The sequence below is a fragment of the Gobius niger genome (genome assembly GCF_951799975.1).
Source record: "Gobius niger genome assembly, chromosome: 4".
Classification (NCBI taxonomy): domain Eukaryota; kingdom Metazoa; phylum Chordata; class Actinopteri; order Gobiiformes; family Gobiidae; genus Gobius; species Gobius niger.
Window position 1 is genome coordinate 37,495,997 of NC_136855.1, and position 26,677 is coordinate 37,522,673.

Consider the following 26,677-nt stretch of genomic DNA (forward strand, 5'->3'; position numbering starts at 1 on the left):
CAATACAAATCTACTAACAAGTGCAGGTTTTTCTCATCTTTCAATCAATGTCAATTTAATCATCTACAATAAAGCAAAGGTCGATGCTAATGTAGATACAAACTGAGTGTGTTGTCCACAAATGCTGGTGTCTTCAAAGGATTAAAGCTACTCCACTTCTCATCACGCCTGCTTCATAAACATAATTAATCATTCGCACTATAATAAACCATGTAACCTGACAAGTCGCTCATTGTGCCAGACGCTCAGTAGGAACAGCCCGGTGCTTGTAAGTGTTGCATAATTGAGCACGTGAGCATGTTTCACAACGGCTAACAAGGCTGTGGAGACACCTTGACTAAAGGTTTTGTGAGGCTGCCTGAACAAAGGGTGACCCCCCGTCCCGCAGAGTCATGTCCAGTGAGCGGCTGCGCAATTACAGGCAATCAAATCAAAATTACGATTTGAATGCAATCAGCAAATCAGGATTACAAATATCCTGCACAAACAAGACAATCTTCACTGTGTGGGGTCTTGTTATGTGCAAAAGCTGCTCGCACTGTAGTTCTAAAAAGGTCTAAAAAAGCATTTGATTCTTGTACTAGTTTAGCAGTTGCAATCGTGAGTACACATTTTCACTTTAAAATGTGAGCGTTTGAGGAAATAAAAACAGCGAAGGTAATTGTTTCCACATCATGAAGCAACAGTAAACTAATAAACAGAACTTGGGGCTCGGCAATATTGACAAATATGAATGTCAACATTTCTCAGGACTTTCAATGGAATATTTTTGCAAACCATCAGGAATAATGTGCGGCAAACGTATTAATTTATACTGATGAATAGACTACAACCGGGCAGAAAAGAAAATAATCCCCATTTTAAAAACTTGTATCCACTTTTTTTTTTTTACTACTTTTCCCCAATTTTTTCCCAATTTTTGCTTCCTCTCATTTTTTTCCAAAATGTCCCCATTTTTTCTCTACCTTTCCAAATGTTTTCATAAATTTCTCCGCATTTTACCTAAAATTTCTCCAAACTTTTACCTAAAATTTCCCCAAATTTTTCTCTAATTTTTTTTTGCCCCCATTTTATTCTTAATTTTCTCCCAATTCTTCCACCATGTTTCCTCATTGCTATTTCTAAAATTTCCCAATCTTTTTCCTAAATTTCCCAATTTTTTTTTATAAATTCTCAAAAAATTTTCATACGTTAAAAAAAAATAATCATACATTTAAAAAAAAAAATCATAAATTTCCCATTTTTTTCATAAATTTTCCACAATTTTCAACTTTTTTGCCCCATTTTATTCTTAACATTTTCCCTATTTTCTCCAACATGTTTCCTCTACTTATTTTTTTTTTAAATTTTCCCAAATATTTCTATAATTTCCCACATTTTTTTTTAAATTTCCCCCAAAAATTAAAAAAAAAAACTTTTTTTTTTCCCTAAAATTTTCTTTTTTTTCTTTCTTTCCATTTTACTCCATCTTACTCTCAATTTTTCCCATTTTTTTTCTCAATTTCTTGACATTAGAGATCAACTCGAGATTGTCAATTTGCATCTTCCAAAACAGCCATTTTAATATTAATCTTGTGAATGATGTATATGGCTCAGCCCTAACAACACCACACTCATTTTTTTATAGAAGTGGAATAACATTTTCTATATTGTAAAAACCAGACATTTGTGAGCCAAAGCCTTTGTGTGCTTTGCATCTAATCATAAAGCCTTTTTATATCAACCAAGAACTATCAGGCGAGCATGTTTGTGTCTACATTATTGTGACTGCATTGCAAAGTTCTGAAACTTGAAGAATTACAAGGCCTTCAAGTTTAGATTGGTGAATGACTTCTCCAGGCCACACTGCAGACCCAGTCCAGGCCACCTGAGCCTCTTAATCCTGTGCGAATGTTGATGCCAGAGGGGGCCGTGTTACTTTGGCAGAGGAGCTGGTCAGTGTCGCATGGTCGCTGCAGACTCAAGAGTCAAATGTTAAAGCTTTAGCAGAATGGGACATTTAGTCGGCCTGGATGACTGGTAAGTTCAAGGTCAAGATATTTTAGCTAATGAAAATTGGTTACAAAAAAAAAAAAAAGGAAAGAAAAAAACACTTGTTGCTGCCAAAACGGATGCACGCACATTCAGTCATGCTATAAGCCAGAGCTGAAAGCGGCGCATCCTCTGAGACCTGCCGCGTTATCCGAGTACTGGAGGGAGAGGAGGACATGTGTCGGCAGGCGGGTTGACGTGAGAGGAAGGGGGAGGAGGAGGAAGAGGGGAAGAAGAAGAGAGGTCCGTGCAAGGGCTCATTGTGCATTCCACACCGGTGCAAACGTGAGTAACCTTATTCTCGCAGGTGGAGAAGATCTGCTTTTGGGTGATGGCGGTCAGCCTAAGCAGACACTGAGGAGAGGGAGAGTCACATGAGGCAGACAGTGAACAGCACATGACGAGGGGGGGGGGGGCGGAGGGGGGGGTTTATGGATGCAAAACCCAACACTTTCTTTGTCTCCTTTGTCCACTCTGCTGCTGGAGCTCTCGGGCCATGGGAAGTAGAGCTTTGATGAGGGTTTTAAAGTGTTAAACTTAGCCATAATTACTGTGTGACTTCTTGTTAATACTTCAACTGCATATGACAGGCTTTCATGTTTTATAATTATTCGCTTTTGAAGTCTCAATTTTACAAAGAAAAGCAAGAAAAACCATAAGTGCCATAGTCCATATTCTAAGCACAGCTGGAAAACACTTGTGGCCCTTTTGTACGGTGTGGCTGCACAAGGGCAGTTATGTAACGCTAAAGTGCAAGTGTCACATCCTCTGCTCATTTGCACATTTTCATTTTGCGAGAGCCTGCATTTCCTACCAAGATTAGTTCAGACTCGTACGAATAATCAGATTTGTTAAATATTCCATCGTGCACAGTGAGTTCCTGGTAAATGATCCCTTGCAGTTAAAGTGAGCATGACCGGTTAGAATCCTTTTATAATTTTGACTTGGTTACATGGATAATTTTTGATCTATTTTTTGATCATTTTTTTTGCCAATTTACTTAAAGGGATATTTCAGGATTTTTGACATAGGGCCTCATTTCCTAGTTGCTGATGTTGTTGTTGTTGTTGCTGATTTGAGATTTTTTTTTTTGTAATTCATGCAGTTCTTATATGTGAAGAGTTTTGTGGCGCTAGGCTAGTACAAGGCTAGTGCATTTCTATGGTATCAGCTAGCCTGCATTAAAAACAGTGTGACCCGCTCCACAGAGCACCTGAGGCAAATCACTTATAACACCAGACTCACCATATAAATGTCTGTGTCCATAGAATAATGTTTGGAATATAACTGACCTTGCATCACATGAATGATCGCATTTTGAGGGACTATTTTCTAGCAGATCACTCCGCCGCTGCGTAGCTTATACAACCACGAAGCTGATGCTGCTCAAATATAAGTTATTTTAAATGCAAAATGGTTAAAATTATTCTATCGACACAGACATTTATATGGTTAGTCTGGTGTAGGGCTGCAACTAACGATTATTTTGTCATCGATTAATCTATCGATTATTTTTACGATTAATCGCTTGGCTGTGAATGGTGTAGGAAAATTGGATTATTTTCTTTTTTTTTTATCACATTAAGCTAAAGTGACGCCACTTGAGGATGTGTTAATGGAGTAAACTTAAAGTAAATGTTTGTTGCAGGCTCTTGGCGCTAATTCTGCTTCTGATTGGATGAGACACAGACACATGAAATTTACAATGTACAAAACACTACATGCACTTACTATGAAAAATAGTAGGTTTTCATCAAAAATACAACTTTTTCACGTAATTTTTGCTCTATTTGAAACAGAAAACGATAAATCGATTACTAAAATAGTTGACGACTATTTCAATAATCGATTAGTCGTCGATTAATCAAGTAGTCATTTCAGCCCTAGTCTGGTGTTATAAGTGATTTGCCTCAGGTGCTCTGTGGAGCGGGTCAGACCGTTTTTAATGCAGGCTAGCTGATACCATAGAAATGCACTAGCCTTGTACTAGCCTAGCGCCACGAAACTCTTCAAATATAAGAACTGCTTGAATTACATTAAAAATATCTCCAGAAATCAGCAACACTCTGGATAACTAGGACCTTTCACAAACGTATAGTGTCATATACAATGTTTGCCTCTACTTCCTGTTCAAGTCCAATAAAGAAGTGAAATAATAAACATCACACTACTATGTAAAGATGACTGTGGTTTAGCTATAATGTTGACGAAAGTGTCATGTGTACTTTAAGAGCATAATGTGGGATGTAAATTCACCACCAGAGGAGACGTCTTATTGTTTGACATTGAGCCAAAGGATAACATTATTTTGAGTAATTTTAAATAAAAAATACTGCTGCAAAAATGATGTTTATTACATCATTATTATCATTATTTTTCATTCAGGTTAAATTTGATCTTGGAAAGAACTTAATGTGGATAGAAAAATACTTCAGGCTGGCGGAACTAGCATAGCCACATTGTGCAATCAGCCAATAATGACGTCAAACCATGAACAGGTCAAATTTTAAACACAATTATTTATTTATTTTTACTATTTTTGTTGTTGTGGTGAAATGGGATGTCTAGTCTAGCCTGTCATATGCACAAGTATACTCAAATTACTTGTATTTTTGCTTTCAGAACAAGAAATATACAACCAGGGAAATGAAAACTGCTTTTATAACAACAGCATGTGCTAAATTAGCTTTCAGAAAGAGCCACTTGTTTGTTGCTCTGAACCAAACACTGCTCAGAAAGTGTGCAGGTTAGGAAGGTTTTGGGCTCAAGAAGTTTCTAAACTGCAATGCAAAATTACCTAAAATAATATATTTAATCAGGGTTGCTAATATTGGCGGGGGAATCTGTATAGACTAGCTCTTTTAATGCTGGTGGTGACATTTTGCTTTCTTTTTAAGGCATAACCATCGCATGAATCCAAAACTAAACACCTGGTAAAAGTAGGATGTGAAAGGAGAAAAGAAGAACACAGATGTAAAGACAGTACAATGAAGCACAGGACACATAAATGAGGACACAAGAGGACAGACAATGAAAGCAGTCTTCTGACACTTCATTAGACAACAGTGGCTGTAACCGACTCCCCCACCGGTTACAGATGAATGGTGTTGGAAAAAAAGCAGATCTCTCAGAAATCCACACGCCATTCACTTATGGAGTTTATCATTGGATTGCAACAACAAGATTTAACTCTAATTTAATTCATGCTCATTTAAAAACAGCTACAAATCACTCGGGCGTCTTTGAAGTTGTGCAGACCCAATTTATTTTAAATCTAATCTCTTTGCTTAAGTGAGATAAGCCACGATCAGAGTTTAAAGTTGCCCTTGTTGGTGCAATCTGTAGATATTACTGAATTAGAAAATAGGCCAAGTAAGGCTAACACAGTGGTTTCAACACCACAGGATTATACTTCACTGTAGGTTTTTGTTTCACTAGTACCGGTTACTCGACACTCCTGCTCCAAAACACAGTAAAAAACAAAACTGTGGGCTGCTTTATCACCTTTAAAAATAAACCTCTTCATCGTGAAGAGTCATAAAGAAAAGCTGTGAGAAATCAAGCTGCTAAAATTCATCCATCCATCCATTTTCCTTCCGCTTTATCCGGGGCCGGGTTGCGGGCCCGGGTGCAAAGAGTAAGCTAAAGGTGGCTAATGCTAGCAGTCCGAAAATGCTTGAAAAAAACAGGTAATAATCACTTACTAAATGTGAAAACATTATTAAACGTGAATAAGTTGCGAAGAAGCGCCAAATCAAAAACGTGAGGAAAGAAGCTGCTAAAATACAGCAAATAAAGTAAGAGGGTAAGCTAAAGGTGGCTAATGCTAGCAGTTGGCAGACAAAAAAAACCCAGCTCAAAACCAGGTTATAGATCTACAGACGGCATCTCTGGAATCGCCCATATATGGTCATATTTGAAAACTGTTAAGGGGGAAAACAATTTGGAGAAAAATCTAAACTTTCTCTAATTATTCAAACACTTCTTTAACAAACACTGAATTATGAATATAGTTTTATACTAAATAAAGATACAAAGACGTGGAGAGGAGCAAAGTGGTTCAACAGCCCATAAATACATAAATAACGGAGAATACTAACATAATGCTACATGTTAGCTTCATGTTAGCATGAAGCTAGAGCTAGCTACAACTGCAGTTTTTTCACTTCTACAGAACAATCTGCTATGACAAAATATCCATATGGGCCCGATTTACACTTGACTTTATCAAAAAGTGATAAATATATAATATACATATGGAATATAACATATTCTACCAGCAAATGGCTAAAAAGAGTGGAAAATTGTGTTTATCCAAAGATTCTATTTTCCCCCTTGACGAAGCCACGCCCCCTTCTATGACGAGATGCCGTCTGTGTCTATAGGCACTTACTAATGTGAAAAATAAATTAAACATGTGAAGAAAAGTTGTGAAGATGCGCAAAAACGGGTAAGCTAAGGGTGGCCAGTGCAACGTATTTCAAAAGACTTACACAAACATATTACTTTTGTCAGTAACTAAGGTATATAGCATATTACTTACACAAAATACAGGAGAATATTAGTCATGACAATTCATGTAACTCAAGTTACAAATGCAATTAAATGGTTTGTACAAAAATTCCTCACAAAAAGCAGAACCAAATCAAGTGGAACTCCAGTGTTTTTAGTTAATGTCGTCAAAACAAAACACAAGGGACTGGGGGGATAGAGAAGGAAAAGGAAATCTTTGACTGCGGTTTTGCTCGGTGGCATTATTAACATTTTCCATTTACATTTGGCCAAAAGTAACTCAGAAGTAGGGCTGTGCAATTAATGGACGTTCGATTACAATTTTGATTATTACACTAAACGATTACAAAATTAGCATAATTTATTAATGAAAAAAAAAATCTTTATTTTAATGTATTTGTTTTATTTTTTTTGCAAAGCAGACTTGCATTATTTCATGGCGCTGGGATTATTTTCCCTTCGCATTTCACGTGCCATGGCTCATGCCTTTGCCCGACATAAAAACAAACAGTGCTGTGTGATGATGTCATCAGGCCGCGCTGCTCAGTTTGCTTGCGCAGGTGTGAGGTCTGGCCAGCAGGGGGCAGGCGTGAAACAGAGACCTCTCCTTAATCGAGGCATACTTTAAATGTTTACTTTTGACTGTCCAGAAAACAGAACATATTCAGCAGTTTTTATTAATAAATATATAAATATATATATTTTTTTAAGGCAACAAATAATCATTTGAATAATCGTGATTTCAATTATGACAAAAATAATTGTGATTATTATTTTTTCAATAATCGAGCAGCCCTACTCAGAAGTAACTCAAGAAACGCTACATTTTTGAAACTGTAACTACTATTCTTTACTAACTAAAGAATATATTACAATTTTAGGGCCAAATTGAGGACCTGTTTGCATTGGTTTGTTGCTGCTAACATTTCAGAGAACAAACTTGAATAAAAAGTCCTGGTCCGAGAAACAGCTACAGCCAATTATATAAAAAATAAAGAACTTGTAGAGAAGACAGACATCGTGGAAGCTTTCGTATCTTCTTACAATAGCTCTATATTTGACAGCATTGTGTTCTGGCATCACAAATCTCCCATCTTTCGGCCGTCTTTGTTCGGGCACATCAACATTGTGAGTTTGTTTACCAGATACACAAGTGCTGCACGCCGGCTTTGCGCACTTCAGCGGCACACAGGCCTGTCAGGCACACAAACACAGAGGGAGATGCTAATACCACACCACCACTAACTGGCTCCCATTCAAGGCTGCTTCAGTCTCAGGATCGGCAAACAATGGCACTGTGTAAATATAACATGTTCTTTTCTCACGAGGGATCGGCTTAAGCTGAGAGGGTACACAGCAGCCTGCAAACAAACTGGAATTTAATAGGACTGAGGCAGTGCAAATCAGATCGAGAAAAAGCAACTGTCAAAAAAAATTGCTTTCATTTTCCTCAAATTGTCTATTAAGCCTTTGAATCGGAGCCAAGTTGTGATCTCCAATAATCAGGTTATGGTTTCTTTCTATCACTAATGTCTAATGGATTCTATTACTCTCTATTTTGTTTACCTCCAGGAGCTAAAGCATGCAAAGAAAACAGGAAAAACGGCGTTAGTTTCAAGGCAACCCATTCAATGTTGTCATACCGCATCTACAAAACAACTGCGGAGGGAGGAAGGTTACTCTTCACAACACTGGAAGAAAAACGGTTAAGTACAAGTCAGAAATGGAGGAGGGCAAGAACTAGGGCCGGGACGATATGCTTTTATCAGACAGTACCACATAGTCATTGCAATTTCAGGATTTTTGACATAGGGCCTCATTTCCTAGTTATCCAGAGTGTTGTTGAGATATTTTTTTGGTAATTCATGCATAAATGTCTGTGTCGATAGAGTAATTTTAACCATTTTGCATTTAAAAGAACTTATATTTGAGCAGCATCAGCTTCGTGGTTTTAGAAGATACGCAGCGGCGGAGTGATCTGCTAGAAAATAGTCCCTCAAAATGTGATCATTCATGTGATGCAGGTCAGTTATATTCCAAAAATTATCGACACAGACATTTATATGGTTAGTCTGGTGTTATAAGTGATTTGCCTCAGGTGCTCTGTGGAGCGGGTCAGGCTGTTTTTAATGCAGGCTAGCTGATACCATAGAAATGCACTAGCCTTGCACTAGCCTAGCGCCACGAAACTCTTCAAATAAAAGAACTGCATGAATACAAAAAACAATATCTTCAGAAATCAGCAACACTGGATAACTAGGAAATGAGGCCCGATGTCAAAAATCCTGAAACATCCCTTTAAGGCGAGACACTGCCTGTGTATAAGGGAAAAGAATAAATGTTGTGATATCAATTAGAAGCTTCTGCTGTAGATTACTGACATATATATGAGAAAACGTTTATTGCGTTTTTTCTGTAATTTTATGTGTTCATATAAAATAAGAAAGTTTTATGCCTAAAAAATCCCTATATTTTCAGTGATGAAATCTAAATAATGGAATAATGGATAGACCCAGATTTAAATGTACTGTATTATTTTGTTTGTATATTAGTTTTAGAGATTTTAACTATCTTGTTTAGTTTTTGAATAAGCTATTCATAAGTGAAAAAACGCCTGGATGCAAGTTGGTCATTTTATACTCACTACTGCCACCTCAGGTCATACGTGTAACTGCACATTCTATATTAAGCTCGTGCATGACGGCACTTCGGACCCGAATTAACACCTTTTTGAGTGACTGTGCAGAATTTTAGAGGCAGTTGTGGTGAACAGGTCTGAGCTCATTCTACACAATAGGACATGACTGGAACACGTGGGGGTAAATACATAATTTTAAACTCCATATAGTCCCTTAAAGTCCAAGACTGGAACGTTTGGAGTCTGCAGGGGCTACTAAAGCGGCATGAGTGCAGCAAAAACCTCATTTTCAGAAGAACATTTCTTCGGTCTCGTACGGGTGGCTCCCAGAAAGGAAATGACCATATTTGGATATAGCATCATCCCCGGGACCCTTTTAAATATGTAATTATTTGTGAATGAATTAAAGTTATGTCTTTTTTATACGCTGACATGAAAATGATAAAAGATGTTATGGTAGAAAACTAGCTAAAACTGCCGTGTCTCGCCTTAAGAACCAAATGCTCATTAGTCGACTTTAATATTTTGGAAAATGCAAAGGCACATTAAAAGCAGGAGTATTTCAAGTGGAATTAAACACTTCGCACTGTGCTAACAGAACGCTAAGTGATGCTGTTTGGATACACTGTCGCTCACACACAGCAGAAAAATCCAATTAGCAAGAGTAGACGTCGTACATTATATATTTTCTCAGCAGAAATAAAAAAATATTGAGTGTTTAGTTCCACTTTAACAACACGGACACCGACTCCAGCCCTTAAAATGTTAATTATTTCTGTTTTATTTAGCACTGAGTTTGGATGAGTCACTAAACACAATCTTAACTTTAAGCAAAACGTGTTACAATACATTACAAAAAGATATATTGTCCCAGCCCTAATAATTTCCATTCATTTTTGTTTTTAGAAAGTTGTTTATATATCGAAAAAGTCCAAATTCATCCCATACCTGCTTCAAATGTTTCTTGAGTTCGCCCGCTTCAGGCTCTGGAAGAGGCGGCAATATCTCTGCGTTGGTGGGGGCGATGACCTGCAAACGAGAAACCATATTAGAAAAAGAAAAGAAATGACAATAGCATTATAAATTTATTATAAAATTATTTGCTTTTGCGCGCACTGACCCGGCTGCTGTCAAGATCCACAAGCCACAAGTCGTCGGGTATTTTGAAACCGGATTTGTAGAGAAAGAAGCTGGCCGGGACGCCGATGATGTAGGGAGTGGGGGCAAGGAGAAGCTGTGAGGACAAAAGGTGGAAAATACATCTTTAATATTTCACTTTTGAAGATTCAGTCACATTTGGCACGTTCAAAATCGCCCCAAAAATTGTATAGCCCAGCTTTGGTCAAGGAGTATGTTCCAAATCTTGCAGGTCCGGCCTTGCGTTTCGAAAAGCAGAGTATGTATATGGGCAATGTCATGTAGAAGAACCTTTTTCCTCCAACCAGATTCTGTGGTCGGGAAGGGGTGAGGGAAAGAAAGATGGGTGGTGGGGGAGTGGGGATGATCACATGCTGATACAGCGAAATCGGCCCGACATCTTTGTCTCGGGACACTGGACACGGACAGTGTTTAACTCACGGTGGGATAAATACAGTTTTTGATATGACCTCCATCCATCCATCCATCCATCCATCCATCCTCTTCCACTTTTCCGTTGCCGGGTCGTGGGGGCAGTTGTCAAATCACACTGCACCAGCCCCTTATGGCTCCTCCTGCAGGTGGTGGGTCCACAGAAAGACGACCTCATGGTTCTAACCGGGCCTGTTGGTCTCTCATAAGGGGCTTCTGAATCGCTCTTTGTCTGACCCGTCACCTAGGACCTGTATGCCCTGGGAGACCCTACCAGAGCTCCCTGGATCATTCGGGTGCTCAAACCCCTCCACCACGTTAAGGTGACGGTTCCAGAAGGGGTTTAATTTGACCTGTGAGAGCTTAAAAACCCATAATGCTAAAGGAAGAACACGAGGCAGCACAATAACAAGGAAAAGAATATGATGCTGCCATCGGAGGGCACTGCTCTCGACCTCTTCTTTTTTGTATGAGTGACGCCCCGTCGCCAGTGGCGCAACAGCTGCGCACACAACCTTCACGTTTGAAGCAGCGCTGTCCTTGCACCAGGCGGAAGATCTGGCCCTGCATGTTCCAGAGCCACAAATGTAACATTACTTTTTTAATTCAACCGCAAACAGCATGACATGAGGCTGATCATTTAGAAATTAATCTACGTATTTGTTTCCCTTTAACATTCCTTTACAGTTGTCTTTTACGTAGCTTTCCACCACTGAGTATGGAGAGAATGTACAATTGTCTCATGTAAAGCACTTTGTGACTATATGTCTGTGAAAGGCGCTATATAAATAAAGATCTTCTTCTTCTTCTTCTTCTTGTCTTGTCCCACCATGTTGCCCCACATTAGCTAACTCACAAGCCACCGAGCTGCCCATACTGTAAGAACTGCATTGTCCTAGATTTAGAAACACACCACACCTCTACACAAGTCTTGTCAACTTAATCTTTGTTTTGTAATGTCATATGTGTTATACCGTAAATGCTCTAATATAGGCCGGGGCCTTTATTTACTCAAGAACATCTAGGACCAGGCCACAATTACGGACGACCAGGAAAATGAAGAAAAACGAGATGTGTGTCCATTTGCACCTACACTGCAAAATGTATTTAACTAGATCAGTATAAACATCTCAATTTGAGCATAATAATCCAAATTTTAGTTGTTTTGACTAGTTAAGAAGTTCTTGGGCATTTGTCCTAGATTATTTCACTTGTTCTGAGATGTTTCTGACTCGTTTCGATACATTTCGTCCTTATTTCAGGAAATTTTCTTGGTCTTATCTCATTGGCAATTTTACTTTCTTATTTCAGCGAGATTTACCCTAGAACTGGTCTCAAATGTCCTCAAACAAGCAAAGTAAACTTGGTCCGATCAGGAAAAGTGTCTAAATTAGCGAAAACCGCTCAAAACACGAAACATTTCCTCAATTCAAGTCATTTAAGCCAATGCTTGATATTTACTTTTTGTAGTGTAAAATATTAGGTTCATTTATTAATTAACATTTCAAACCCTCTCCCAGCGGCTGCAACATTGTCACTTTTTATTTTGTCGGGACAACAGGAAGTGTTTCGTTGCTGTTAGCGGAGCTTTGACATCAATGTCACTGCAGGTTTCTGTTTCGTTTTTACCGCGGACCGGATTATTTGTTGTTATTTTGTGTAAAGGCGAGTTTAGACGGAGCGTTTGTGTTTGTGATCGATCATGAGACTGACCCGAGAGAAGACGAGACGCTCGCGCTGATGGGAGGAGTTATTTTGAGGCGTGGGACTGACCTGCACACGGACGTGCTTTGAAGACGCGATGGAGACTTTATTAAAGGGGGGGTGTTATGCAAAATCGACCAGCCATTTTGAGAGAGCAATTTTATGCGAGGCAGTTATTCTAATTTACTGCATTTACAGACCAACAGAAGGCTTCGTCATCATTGTAGTGTGATATAGACTAGTGCTATGTGATTGAAAAAAGCATAATACCCCCTCTTTAAAACCCTGGAGTGTCACACAACTCTCCCCCTGTTTCCAAATATCGTCACAGGAGGTTTGAAAAGTGTCTAAATCTGTGTCAAAGTTACGCTCGGATCAGCTCCTCCGCAGCGCCCCCCCTCGGCCGGGTTCCCGTTTGTTTACTTCCTGCACGTGAGTTTTCATTTACACGAGTATGAGACAAATTCCTAAGTTGGGGAATATTTCTACCGCTATAGATTCTAATAAAAGCCCCGGCCTGTTTTAGAGACCGGCTTTAATTTGCCTCCGCCAGCCGCGAACCCGGCCACTGTCAGAGACCCGGCCTCTGTCAGAGACCCGGCCGCTAATGGAACACAGGCCAGTATTAGAGAATTTACGGTATGTATGTGAATAAAGGAAAAAACTATCTCACAGGAAGTTGTATCAGTAATCGTCTCTACATCAGCGGCCCCAATAATGAGGTGGACGCCATCATAAAAATCCAACCTGGACTTACGTTTCTGCTCTCGCACAAAGCATGTCCAGGAGGGTTTTCATACGCTCAGAAAAAAAGGGCTTCAGTTCAGCACATTAACGGTTTCATTTTCCTCACACAGATATAATTTTCTCAGCCTGAATAAAGCATTGTATAGCTGCACTTTTCATCACACAAAAAAAAAAAAATCACCGAAAAGCCCAGTTTCCATGGTAACAGACACAGAAAAGTGAGACTGTTTGTGAGCAATAACTGCTTGGCCCAGGCAGAGAGAGAAGACCTTACGTCTGTGACCTGAGATAAACGGAGTCTAAACGGTCGGGCCGATGCTTTAGCTTAAGACACGGCATAAAAACAAGAGCGTGTTTAAAGGTCCTACGTTGCGATGTACGTACCTGTTCAGCCGAGGCCATGCACGTGGGTAACAAGGGGATGACCGGAAACATGTACTCCAGGGGGTAGATCATCGCGACGAAGGCCATCACACTCATGGACAGGGCGTTGTAGTCTCTGGACTGGAGGATCACCTGACGGACACAACGAACAGGTCAGTCATGTCAGGAATGATGAAGCAAAGACAAAAACATGAGGATGATCCATGAACTTAGACTTTATATACAAACTTCAGCTCAAATAAAAAACAAATGTGTTCCTCCAGCATCATTTAACATAGGGACGTCACGGTTACCTGTGTAGCGGTAAACCCCGGGAAAAATGTTGTGTCCGACACGACAGCGCGAAGGATCTATCAGCCTTCAGAGAGGACCAAGCTGAATTCTGGGCATATTTTGTGTATTTTAATAAAGCTGAAGGACAGCTGAAAGAGACAGTTTTCCTGTTTGTGGAGCGTGCAGGAAAAAGTGTCTCTAAAGCAGCAATCCTTCGAATCTGACTCTCCTGCGTGACCGTCTCCCACAGCTCTATAGCAGGAAGCTAACGTTAGTTTTTTTAGCTGAAATGCTGATGTGGGAATTTGGGTTGAGGGAGAATGTAACGAGTCGCCCCACAGTGCGGCTGCAGCGCCACCGCCAGTACATAAGCCGTGTCCGGATACCTCCGCACGATGGCACTATGCGTAACAGGGCTCCCGGTGGCCAATTCACTCTCGCCGCAGTTTTATGATTTTAACAATGATCACTGTCTGATGGCATTTCCCAAAGCTGCAAAGCGAAAGCTCACTGGACGGACACAAACTGAGAACAATTTTCCTGATACAGACGGTTTATCTTGTTCAATAATATTCTTCTTTGTTTCTGGCGCGATAAATAGTACATGTAATAACCTCGAAACGATCAACAACACACCGTTCGAGTTCCTTTACTGTGATGTGAAAGGTTGCACTTTTGATAAGCCTTTGTCTGTATTTTGTTTTAACTATACTAAGCACTGTAAACTTTTTTGAAGCTATTTCAGTTTGTGTAGGACGATCAATGCTTTCTGAACATATCAACACACATTAAAAAAAATACCGCGATAATACCGAAAACCGTGATAATTTTGGTCACAATAACCGTGAGGTAAACTTTTCATACCGTGACAGCCCTAATTTAACACACACAAAATCTTCCATTGTCTCATAAAACTGCAAAACAAGGAAATGCTGTAAACTTGAGGATTTTAAAGTCCCATGATCAGCCTTTAAACTAAAGACTGTTAATGCAAATCTCTAATACATTGTGATTAATCTCGGTTAATCAAATCTCAATTGCCAGCATTAATAAATACCCAAAGAGCCACAAGAGCATGGCTAAAGACCCAAATGTAGCTCTAAAAACAAATTTGGCAGAGTTTTTCCAAAGTGCACACGGTAAAAAATAATCAGCCTCTACTGTAGAATAAAACAAAACGGCTCGAGTGCAGTTTTTAGTGCTTAATAACGACAGCACGTTTGGTATAGTAGCTCTAAAAGCAGCACTCAGGGACAGACTTTGACAAATGTAATAAAAGTGTGTAAATAGAGCAATGGACTCGGCCCGATTTCCTCCATTTTTCTGCCAATCTGCCTGATGACTGAAAAGCACTCAGACTAAACCAACTTGATCGTGTCTCAGTCTGATCAGTCTCACGAGCCGCCGCGGGAAACGTCGGCTTTTGGAAGTGCGTTTAAGTGGGAGCGGAGGCTTGAATAGGGGACTTGCATAATTCAGGAGCATTTGCGTCTCCTTTTGTGCCACCGGGTTGTCTTCCATCGGCGTGTGGTTTGTCTGTGTCACTGTGAACTCGGACAAATCCACTTCTCACTCGTGTCAGCGTAACCGTAGCTTCAGAAAGTTTGGATTTCTAACTACGAAGGACATGCAGGTAACTCTTATTACCCGACAATAATGCGTTAAAAACAACAACTACAGACCCAGGATACAAGAGACAATGACATATGAATAAGTAAAATGGTATAACATTTCCTGAATGTACTATATTGTTACCAAGCTGTGACTCTTGGAAGCGGGCATATATAGGGCCGAGTACCATTAATAGATACCAGCCTGGTATCGGGAAAAAGTTCTTATACCGGGAAAAAAGGCATTGAAAAAATGAAAGTATCGAGAAAAAACATTATTTTTTTAGCCAGTTTTTGATGCTTTTGAGCGTTAAAGGAAGTGACTTGGTTGTTACAGCTCAAATAAATTATTATTTTGCCAAATTTTTTACACATTTTTCTTATTTTGCCCCAATTTTTCCTCGTTTTCCAATTTATTTCCCTAATTTTTTGCTAATCTTTTAACACATTGAGGCCACGCTGCTTTGGGGATATAGCTGTTGAGTGCCAACAATCCAGACCATGTTTCATGATGTTTGTAGCACCACAGCGTATTCTATGATATAGCTATGGACACATGCTGTGGCTCGTTTGAAAGGGGAGACTCTAAGCTCTCCGTAGGTGAAAACAGTTTAATTCTACCTGCCTCGGTTCCTGAGAAATCTTAGCCAAATTGAGACTAAATTTGATCAAAATCACAGAGAAAATGTGTGTTTTATGAAACTCTCTCCTTTCTGATTTACTCCTCTCTCTTCCTCTATCCTCTCTGGACGGACACCAACGTTACGGGATGAGGCAAATGCCTAAATGTCTCAGTTTAAAGTAAATTTCCAACGACAACATTGTTGACACGTTTTGAAACACCGCGTGTTATCGATCGCTTTTTGTTTCTCAGTTGTCCTTGGATCAATTCTAACCATTTAAAAACTCAGAGAAATGTTAAAATCTAAACTGTTTCGATCTGTCCATGGGAAGCCGCTCTGCTTTGTCTGACGCCCGGCCAGACTAAAAAAAAAAAAAAGAAAAGAAACCACAATATACATATAGAAAATGTCCAGATTGTGACTCTTCACAAGATTTTGATCGTAATCTATTTCACTTCTGTTCATCACAGAGCTGACAAAGAAGAAGAAAGAAAAAAATGTGTGGGGAAAAAAGGGGGAAAAATAGTAATAATACGTAATAATACCAGGAGTAGTTCGAAATCCGCGCAGTAATCTTCACTTTACTGTGCGGATGCCAAATTACTCCTGGTATTATTACGCCTTACAATATAGTTCCCCCTTTAATCCACTTAGAAAATCCACATTGTTTAATTTTGTGTAATTATACTTTGTAGTGTAACACTTCACGTAACCATATTTAAATAGGGAAAACGTGGAAGAGCTTGGTAGCTTCTATCTTGACCTGTTTTGGAGCTATAGACGAGAGAGGGAGAGGCTAAATGCTAACGCCGTCTGCGCTGTGTTTACGTGACTGAAGGCACGGGTGAAGATCAGACAGGTCCTAAAGAACTCATCAAAGCTAAGGTAAGAACATATCTCAGTATGGAAAAACGGTGGCCTGTTCCTTTAAACCAAAAAAGGTGAAATAGATTCTTAAAAATCGCTTTGATCGCGGCCTTGTACTTTTGACATTTTCTCAGTGAGCGTCACGACGTCGTCACAGAAATGCTCTCGACTTCACAGACGGTTAAACTATTTCGGGACGACCTTACGAAGCTCATTCAGAAAATGCCAAGAATAAAGGTCGGCAATTTTGAAGAATCTAAAATATAAAACATATTTTGAGTCATTTCACCCCCCTCCCTCCCCCAACATAATCCCATGTGCTCATTCATAGTTAAAGGTCTTCACTGAGAAATGAACAATGTAAAAACTGTTCAAAACAAAGAAAAGCATTAAATCTGTTTCAAACTTTTGACCGGTAGCTGCTGTTAATGATGAATATATATTACATAAATGAATACATTGTGCTAATTGTGCGAATAATTGTAAAAAAAGACTCAAATGAGCCATAGAGACGTGCCGACAGGTGAGCAAATACAGCAGTAACACGAGTCACATATACACAATACGCTCAGTGTAATCCTTCTGTCCACAGTCAGACCAGTGTGGCTGGGATCGCCCTAAAGAGCAGCTCCGTGTGCTTTTAAAGAACTGCTTTGTTAACAAAACTTTAATAAACATAAATCAATAAAAAACAGTCAGTAACTTCCAGTCATGTTGACACTGTATGACTGACAGAATCACAATATCATCCTGTCCAATGGCCGCTGGCTGCTCTGCTTTATGACCACGACACTAGTGGCCGCCATTGCTGTAGTTCCTCCATATCGCCGCTAGTGCCCCATTGAAAAGCATTGCACTTTAGACATGTTAAAAACAACTTTAACGCCTGGTTTTAAACACTAGACTAGGCTAGATACTCCTCTTGAGATAACGCTGGGTTAGTCACAATTAAAGAAACCAGGCTGGTTTTCGTAATAAGAATTTTTTAAATCTCGTACTTAAAGGTATAGCGGAGGATGTTCTATTTCCGGGTGGATCATCAAGACGATTGGTCCTCCTAATTGTCAATCATTCTGGTGATATGCCGCACAGTAAAGTGAAGATTACTGCGCGGATTTCGAACTACTCCTGGTATTATTACGCCTTACAATATAGTCCCCCCTTTTATCCGCTTAGAAAATCCACATTGTTTAATTTTGTGTAATTATACTTTGTAGTGGAACACTTCACGTAACCATATTTAAATAGGGAAAATGTGGAAGAGCTTGGTAGCTTCTATCTTGACCTGTTTTGGAGCTATAGAGAAGAGGGGGAGAGGCTAAATGCTAACGCCGTCTGCGCTGTGTTTACGTGACTGAAGGCACGGGGGAAGATCAGACAGGTCCTAAAGAACTCGTCAAAGCTAAGTAAGAACGTATCTCAGTATGTAAAAACGGTGGCCTATTCCTTTAATATAGAAGCTGCAGTTACATATAAGACCGGAGTTGGCAGTAGCGAGTATAGAATGACCAACTTGCTTCTAGTCTCTTAAAACTACATTAAATATGTACCATAGAGAAATTCAAGCAATACATTTTTGCAAATGAAACTATTTCCAAACCCTGAGTACGCTCCAGGATCAACTTTTTGAAAGGTTTCCAAACAATCAATCGAAAACCTACAAAACAATTGATCCTGGAGCGTCCAAGAGACCACTGTGATGGAAAGTAAAGGCGCCATGCTGACCACTCATACAGCTCGGTCACTACAAGGTCAATTACGCACAAATATCACTTGAAAATTAGTGGCAAAGGTAAAGATTATCACTTACTGGATTTACAAGGGTCTCAAGTTACTATTTCGACCCTTGATCTATCAATCACTATCCAATAATAAAGAGCTTTTGCCCACAGTGAGTCAACCCTAGCTCAAGGAAATGGAGCTGGAAACAGTTGTGGATCTCACCTTGTGCTCCAGCAGCACACAGCTGAGCACCTGCAGGCAGGCGTCCACGCCCAGCAGCTCCAGGGGCAGGTGCAGGGGGAAGTCCACCATGGAGAAGCGCGAGTTGTCGGGCAGGGCGAAGGTGAGGGCCCTCTTCATCTCGTGGGGCAGGACCTCCACGTCCACGCGCCGCTGCCCCGCCACAGGCACCGGGGAGCGCAGCAGCCGGTAGATCCACGACTCCATGTCCCGCAGGTCGGACAGGAGCTGGCTGCCTTTCTCCTCCAGGGACAGGGCGCCCGTGAACACCCTCCACATGGTGTCCCTGCCAAGACATGGAAGTGACACATGAGCCCCCGATGGTGCTGGACGTCGCCAACGTGATAAGAGATTTGAGTTTTAAACACGACAAGACAGAACCCAAATAACATGTACAGTGGTATGCATATGTATGAGCCCCCTTTAACTTTTTGACATGTCGCCATACCATAAACATTAAAGGGACTATACAGAGTTTAAAAATGTTAAAGGGATATTTCAGGATTTTTGACATAGGGCCTCATTTCCTAGTTATCCAGAGTGTTGCTGATTCCTGGAGATATTTTTTTTGTAATTCATGCAGTTCTTTTGTTTGAAGAGTTTCGTGGCGCTAGGCTAACGCAAGGCTAGTGCATTTCTATGGTATCAGCTAGCCTGCATTAAAAACAGCCTGACCCGCTCCACAGAGCACCTGAGGCAAATCAATTATAACACCAGACTAACCATATAAATGTTTGTGTCCATAGAGTAATGTTTGGAATATAACTGACCTGCATCACAGGAATGATCGCATTTTGAGGGACTATTTTCCAGCAGATCACTCCGCCGCTGCGTAGCTTATACAACCAGGAAGCTGATGCTGCTCAAATATAAGGTATTTTAAGCTTACTCTATCAACACAGACATTTATATGGTTAGTCTGGTGTTATAAGTGATTTGCCTCAGGTGCTCTGTGGAGCGGGTCAGGCTGTTTTTAATGCAGGCTAGCTGATACCATAGAAATGTGCTAGCCTTGCATTAGCCTAGCGCCACGAAACTCTTCAAACATAAGAACTGCATGAATTACAAAAAATATATCTCCAGAAATCAGCAACACTCTGGATAACTAGGAAATGAGGCCCTATGTCAAGTGTAGTAGGATTCATTTTCAGGTGGACACTTGAAACTCCACTCTACTACTAATGGGAGGTAATCACAAACAAACCTGTGCTCCCCTGTGTCTGAACTGCTTTTTTCCATATTGTGTCAATGCTTGTGTTATAGCTCTGAAGGAAAAGCATGTGTTTTATTAATCCACTGCATGAATTACAAAAAAAAATATCTCCAGGTATCAGCAACACTCTGGATAACTAGGAAATGAGGCCCTATGTCAAAAATCCTGAAATATCCCTTTAAGGAAGAAATGATATACTTGAATCAAGAGATTAAATCTAAGGTTTGAGTAGATTTGGTTTATTACTAAAATAATCGTGATTATTATTTTTTCTATAATTGAGCAGCCCTAACAGGGAGTTCAGCTTCCTGATTTTTAGTGCAACCAATTGCACAAATCTGGCCTTATGGCAGAGTGGCTAGAACAAGACATTTTTAAAATAAAATCATAAGTCGTCCCGTTTTCTGTTTGCCAGGAAACACCATGAGGCTTCTGGGAAACAGAAAACGGGACTTCTGTAATTAATTATCGAACAAGTTAAAGTCCCACCCCTACTCTAAATAGAAAAGGGCTTTTGGGGTGATTTATCTTTCAAACTCCAGAAAAGTTGGAAGCACTTTGAATTGCCTTGTGCATGAATTGTGCTCTACAAATAAACTTGCCTTGCCTTAGAGCGGACATGTGTCTCATAGTATTACAATGATACTTAAAATGTGCCTCTTTAATCATGTTCCTCATGCAAAGTACTAAGAGTCTTCTGGACTGGGACAGTGTTGTGTAGCTGCTTTATTCTTTAGCTTTATTCTAACGTTACGCACAGAGTCGATTCATCTGCGAAAATTCCTCCTGAATCTGCCTCTTTGTGCAGCGTCAAAATGACACGCATTGATTTCTGTATAATGTCCGCGTCCTGGTCGAAAAGTCACCACCTGGGATTGAACGGAAGTAAATTACGGATAATTATAAGGACAATTACAGCGCCTTCGACTGACCTCGCTCATAGAAAGAGGTCAGTCGACAATTCTTGATGATGCAGCCATCTAAAGCCGTGATTCACCGGGCTCAGATTACTCATAAACCAGTGCAAGGAAACCAGATAAAACATGGCGTGAACTGAAAGACTAGGACGATTTCTGACCCGTTCTTTAGTGTCCAAGAAGTCTTCATCAAGTCTGAATATGCAGCATCCATGTACTGCATCACTGAGCACGGACTCACTGGCAGAGACGGACTCAAAAATGGGACACGGATCAAGAGAAGGACACGAGGATGTTTGTGGCATCAATGTTTGACAAAGAGTTCACACTAAAGTTCAGTACATTCTCCGCAGTAAATAAAATATCCCGTTTCCACGAGGTCGTAGGAGATAAAAAAGCTTAGTATAAACATTAGATAACATAAATAGAATCACAATTTTAAACCATTTAATAATGTGATACAAGTATTAATATAATAGTAAAGTATTTTTTGTTGTTAGCGTGCTCACCTTTATCAGACCTGACCTAACTTTGCGGGGGCGGGACATCACCCGCTCGTCTCCATGGAGATAAGGCCGTTTGCATTGACAAGCAGAAGTTAATCAGGTTTTTACTTTAGGACGGCTTTTAAATGCTTCATTTTGCGTAGTCAGTTTCTGGCTGATGCATTTTTGTTCTGTTAAATGTTTCTTGAAATCAAAGGAACTACCTGGAGCGTTCCGCAGTGTGGCTTTAACCTTTCGCGGTCTCGCTGTTTCTGGGATTTATTTTTAGTTAAATTTTGCAGCTTTTTAACATAAGCACATTGTGTTCTGCATCCTGATTGGCCAGTCGCAGAGTGAGCCTCTTCTCGCTGCAGAGAGGATCTCTGTGGACCGTCAACACATCAGCGCACACCGCAGCGGGCAGGCAGTGAGAAAAGTGTGTAAAGTGTGTGGTGAAGGGTTTTACATCCTTAAAGGGGGGTATTATGCAAAATCAAGTGGCACATTCACGTATTTTTGAGTAATCTGTAAAAACTCTGATGGCGGCCATTTTAGGGATAGGTTTGCCTGAGTCCTCCTAGGAACGCCCCCACCTCCTGGAGACGCCTCCGAGCTTTCGTCACCAGCCGAGTAACCAACCACTGCTCCTCAGCAGAACCCCCTCCCCACTGATGCCACAGACAGCGTGTGGAGGGGGCGTGTCGGAAAGGCTCAGAGGTTCTTAAAGAGACAGAGGCCTATTTCAAGACATTCACTACAGCCATTTTGAGAGAGACATTTTATACAAGGCAGTTATTCTATTTTACTGCATTTACAGACCAACAGAAGGTTTCGTCATCATTGTAGTGTGATATAGACTGGTGCAATGTGACTGAAAAAAAGCATAATACCCCCTCTTTAAGATAGCATGTTATTTGCATAGATAGAATCAAATGCAAATGTGGGCTATCAGAAAAATAAAAAGCAAATAGACTGGAAATAGGAAAGACTGGCTCCTGCCGCCCACATGGGAGTGTGAAATCATCACATTCTAGAACCTGAAAACATATAGAATCTTCTTTTTTTCTCTCACTCCCATTTATTTTGTTGCATATTGAAGTCCTACTTGGAACTTTGATCAAATCCAACTATGCTACTTTTTTCCTCCCCATCTTTCCCCTGGTCTTAAACTTTTGATCGGGACTGTACTTTGACAAAGAAACCGTTGGAAATCTGATAGAAATTTCGAGAGACTGTTGGGGGTTGAAATATTGATGCGTCACATACGGCGCCATTAGAAGCAGATTGGATGTTAGCTCAGTGTGCGGCTCGGTCATTAGTCCTGTGGAACCTCCCACCAGCTGCAGACGCTCCGAAGGGGCAGACCTCAATCTGTCAGAGATCTGCTCCCAGCCATTACCCTCCTCCTCCTCTGTCACCGCCACCGCGAACGCCCATGTAATCGAAAAACACATTCTCTCTGCTTGGCTTTCAAGGGTTTAGTGATTCACATGTGTAAAAACCCTTTATCTATCCGTGCAAAACCTGCCACTACTGTGCAGTAAAGAAAAGTCTCACCAACATCCGTCTAAAACTGAGCTAGTATTTATCCCTTAACCCCTTAACTCCCACCTGAACCGAGCACATTTTCTCCAGTTTGGCTTTACCCCAGTCCAAAAGCTTCTGGAAAAAAAGCTGTGAAAATAGCAACAAAACTGAGACGAAAACAATGATGGAAATGTGACAAAAAAGTGAGAAAACATTGATAAAAAAGTGACAAAAAATGGATGAAAAAGTGGCAAAAATGTCACAAAAATGTCACAAGAAATTGAAAAAAAATGGATGAAAAAATGACAAGAATGTGACAAAAAAATGACAAAAATGGGACAAAATGGGACAAAAAAAATACTAAAATGTGACTAAAATGTGATAAAAAAAGTGACAAAAAAAATTGAAAAAATTGATTAAAATTTGACAAAAAAATGTGACAAAAGTGATACAAAATGACAACAAAAAAAAAGTGACAAAAATGAGTTGAATACCCAACAAAAAAATAATAGAAAAAAAATCCGATGACGTGAGGAAAAAGATCCTCTCGGTTCAGGCGGGAGTTAAGAGGTTAATATGAAGCTGAAACTCAAATTTTCTTTTGTTATTATCGTAGGTTTAGCAAACTTATAGTACAGGGATAGGCAACGTCAGGCCAGGGGGCCAAATCCGGCCTTCAGCAAAGAACCTCGGGCCCTCAAGATGATTTTGAGAAACATTATTAGACAAATTAAAGAGAACTTTTAACATTATTCGAGCTAAATGAGAGGGGAAAAAAATGAAATACTGTCAATACACCCAATTAGGTCATATACTATGTACACACTGGCATTTGAAAGAAGTACAATGGAAAAAGAATAATCGTTTTAAAGGGTTATATCAGGATTTTTGACACACACTTTTCTGAATTAAGAGAATAACTACTACTGGAGGTTTTAATCATCTAAAACCAGACCAAATCTACTCAAACCTTAGATTTAATCTCTTAATTCAAGTATATCATTTCTTCCTTAAAGGGATATTTCAGGATTTTTGACATAGGGCCTCATTTCCTAGTTATCCAGAGTGTTGTTGATTTCTGGAGATATTTTTTTCGTAATTCATGCGGTTTTTATATTTGAAGAGTTACGTGGCGCTAGGCTAGTGCAAGGCTAGCACATTTCTATGGTATCAGCTAGCCTGCATTAAAAACAGTCTGACCCGCTCCACAGAGCACCTGAGGCAAATCACTTATAACACCAGACTAACCATATAAATGTCTGTGTCCATAGAATAATTTTTGGAGTATATCTGACCTGCATCACATGAATGATCGCATTTTGAGGGACTATTTTCTAGCAGATCACTCCGCCGCTGCGTAGCTTATACAACCACGAAGCTGATGCTGCTCAAATATAAGGTATTTTACATGCAAAATGGTTCAAAAGCGGGTCAGACTGTTTTTAAGGCAGGCTAGCTGATACCATAGAAATGCGCTAGCCTTGCACTAGCCTAGCGCCACGAAACTCTTCAATTATAAAAACCGCATGAATTACGAAAAAAAAAACATGTCCAGAAATCAGCAACACTCTGGAAAACTAGGAAATGAGGCCCTATGTCAAAAATCCTGAAATATCCCTTTAAGGAAGAAATGATATACTTGAATTAACAGATTAAATCTAAGGTTTGAGTAGATTTGGTCTGGTTTTAGATGAGATTGAACCTCCAGTAGAAGTTATTCTCTTAATTCAGAAAAGTGTGTGTCATTTCATGTGAAAAACAATTATTTGTCTGATTTCAAGTGGGTTTTATTCTTGTTCCATTGGCGCTATAGCATTTGTATCTTGGATTAGTTCAAACCGACTCAAATTGAACATAGAAGAACTTTAATTTAAGCAATTTCAAGTCATTTATCTTATTTAAGACGGTCATTTTTCCAGTGTTGTGCTTTACTTTGGGCTAATAATGAGCGGTTTCGGCCCTCGGTCTATTTACAATAAAGAAAATCGGCCCCTCCACCAAGAAACCTCGCCTACCCGTGTTATAGTAGACGTAGTGCAGTGTAAATGAAGTGTTTCAGCCCTTCCTTACATAAACATGAGGCCAAGGACACAATCTGTTCTGCATTCATAACCATGCAGGGAGAGAGGCTGTGATTAATCATCGTTACTGAAGTTATTTGTCGGGCTGTCACAATAATTACTAAATCGACTTATCGTTCAATAACTGACGAATAAACAATGCATTTTGGGCTCAATATTTATCTCCTGTTTATCTCCATTTATTTGCGTTTTTACACAGTTTTTTACCCAAAGAAAATATTTCATGTTTATTGTGGGATATTTCAACACTTAAAGAGACTATACAGAGTTTAAATATGTTTTTTTTATCCTATTTTTATTGTTGTTGTTCACCTATTGTTGTATTTCTGCTGCTTGTTGTACATGGGATACGTCGTGTTTATTCTATTTAACTGGTTGCACATTTTCCTGTCTGTTTTTGCACAACTCTGAGTGATCTTCTTGAACGCCGACTGTAACAAGTGAATTTCTCCATTGTGAGATCAATAAAGGATTATCTTATCTCGTATCTTATCTTATCTCTTAAAACTAATTATTTTCGTCCCCCTAGATGCTCCAGCAAGGTCCTAATGTGTAGAATGAGCCCAGACCTGTTCACCACAGCTGAATCTAAAGCCCTGCACTGTCACTCAAAAAGGTGTTTGAGCCGTCATGCACGAGCTTAATATAGAAGCTGCAGTTACACGTAAGACCTGAAGGGGCAGTAGATAGTAAAAAATAACCAACTTGCATCTAGTCCCTTTAAAGTGCATAAGTCAGGTTTCAATACTTTGGAAAATCTGACTTATTTACATGGGTAACATCTGTTGTAAGTAATAATTATTTTATTTCAGTGAAGTAGCAATTTAATGAAGAAATGCTGGGAAGAAGGGTTATTTTTATTTTTATTTTTAAGCACCTTTTATTACACCTTTACTCTACATTTGGACCTAATTTATGTTCAATTAGCACATACACTTAGTATATGGGAGTTAAAATACAAATCTAGACCAAAATGTATTATTTTTTTATTATTAGTATTTAGTAAGTATTAAGTCTCATAAGTGTTTGTTAATCACAGGCTGTTGGTTAGATTTGACAGTAGCTCAGGGACTGAATGACTAATGAAAGGGACTAATGAAAACTTAATAAAATAATAATGAACTAGAGCCAAAGCCTGTTTTGTGCCTCTCAGCTTGTGTCTAGTGGGTCGACACAGACTCGTGCTGACGTGCACGTGGCTTGTCTGTTTGTTCAATACAAAGTCTTAACGTTTCTCTTTTTACAGCGGGTTAAGCGGCAGTGGCTCGGGGGGTTTCTGAGACAATAAGCAAGTTTTGAATGTTTAACAACACCACGTGTCTTTCCCACATGCGTCTGTCCTGCCGCGGCCGCACACGGATGCAGAGGGAGGCACAGACCGACACCGTGACACCGTCGTCGCAGCGGAGCCATTAAGAAGACCGATAGGGCTGGAGCGTATCGGTCCGGGTGGACCGGCACACGTGAACCCCGGGGCCGTTATGATACGGGGTCGGTACCCATCCCTACTAAAGACTACGTGAGTGTATCAAAG

The 26,677-nt window shown here is 39.9% G+C and overlaps 1 protein-coding gene across 1 annotated transcript in view; it reads right to left on the reverse strand.

Annotated features, from left to right (window-relative positions):
* madd (MAP-kinase activating death domain) overlaps positions 1-26,677 on the reverse strand; it is a 107,617-nt gene that overhangs the window by 65,159 nt on the left and 15,781 nt on the right. The window contains exons 4-7 of the mRNA XM_079554793.1: positions 18,903-19,206; positions 13,586-13,717; positions 10,302-10,415; positions 10,130-10,210 (exon numbers count right to left, since the gene is read on the reverse strand). Of these exons, the coding sequence (XP_079410919.1) occupies positions 10,130-10,210; positions 10,302-10,415; positions 13,586-13,717; positions 18,903-19,206 (631 nt within the window). The remainder of the gene's footprint in view (positions 1-10,129; positions 10,211-10,301; positions 10,416-13,585; positions 13,718-18,902; positions 19,207-26,677) is intronic.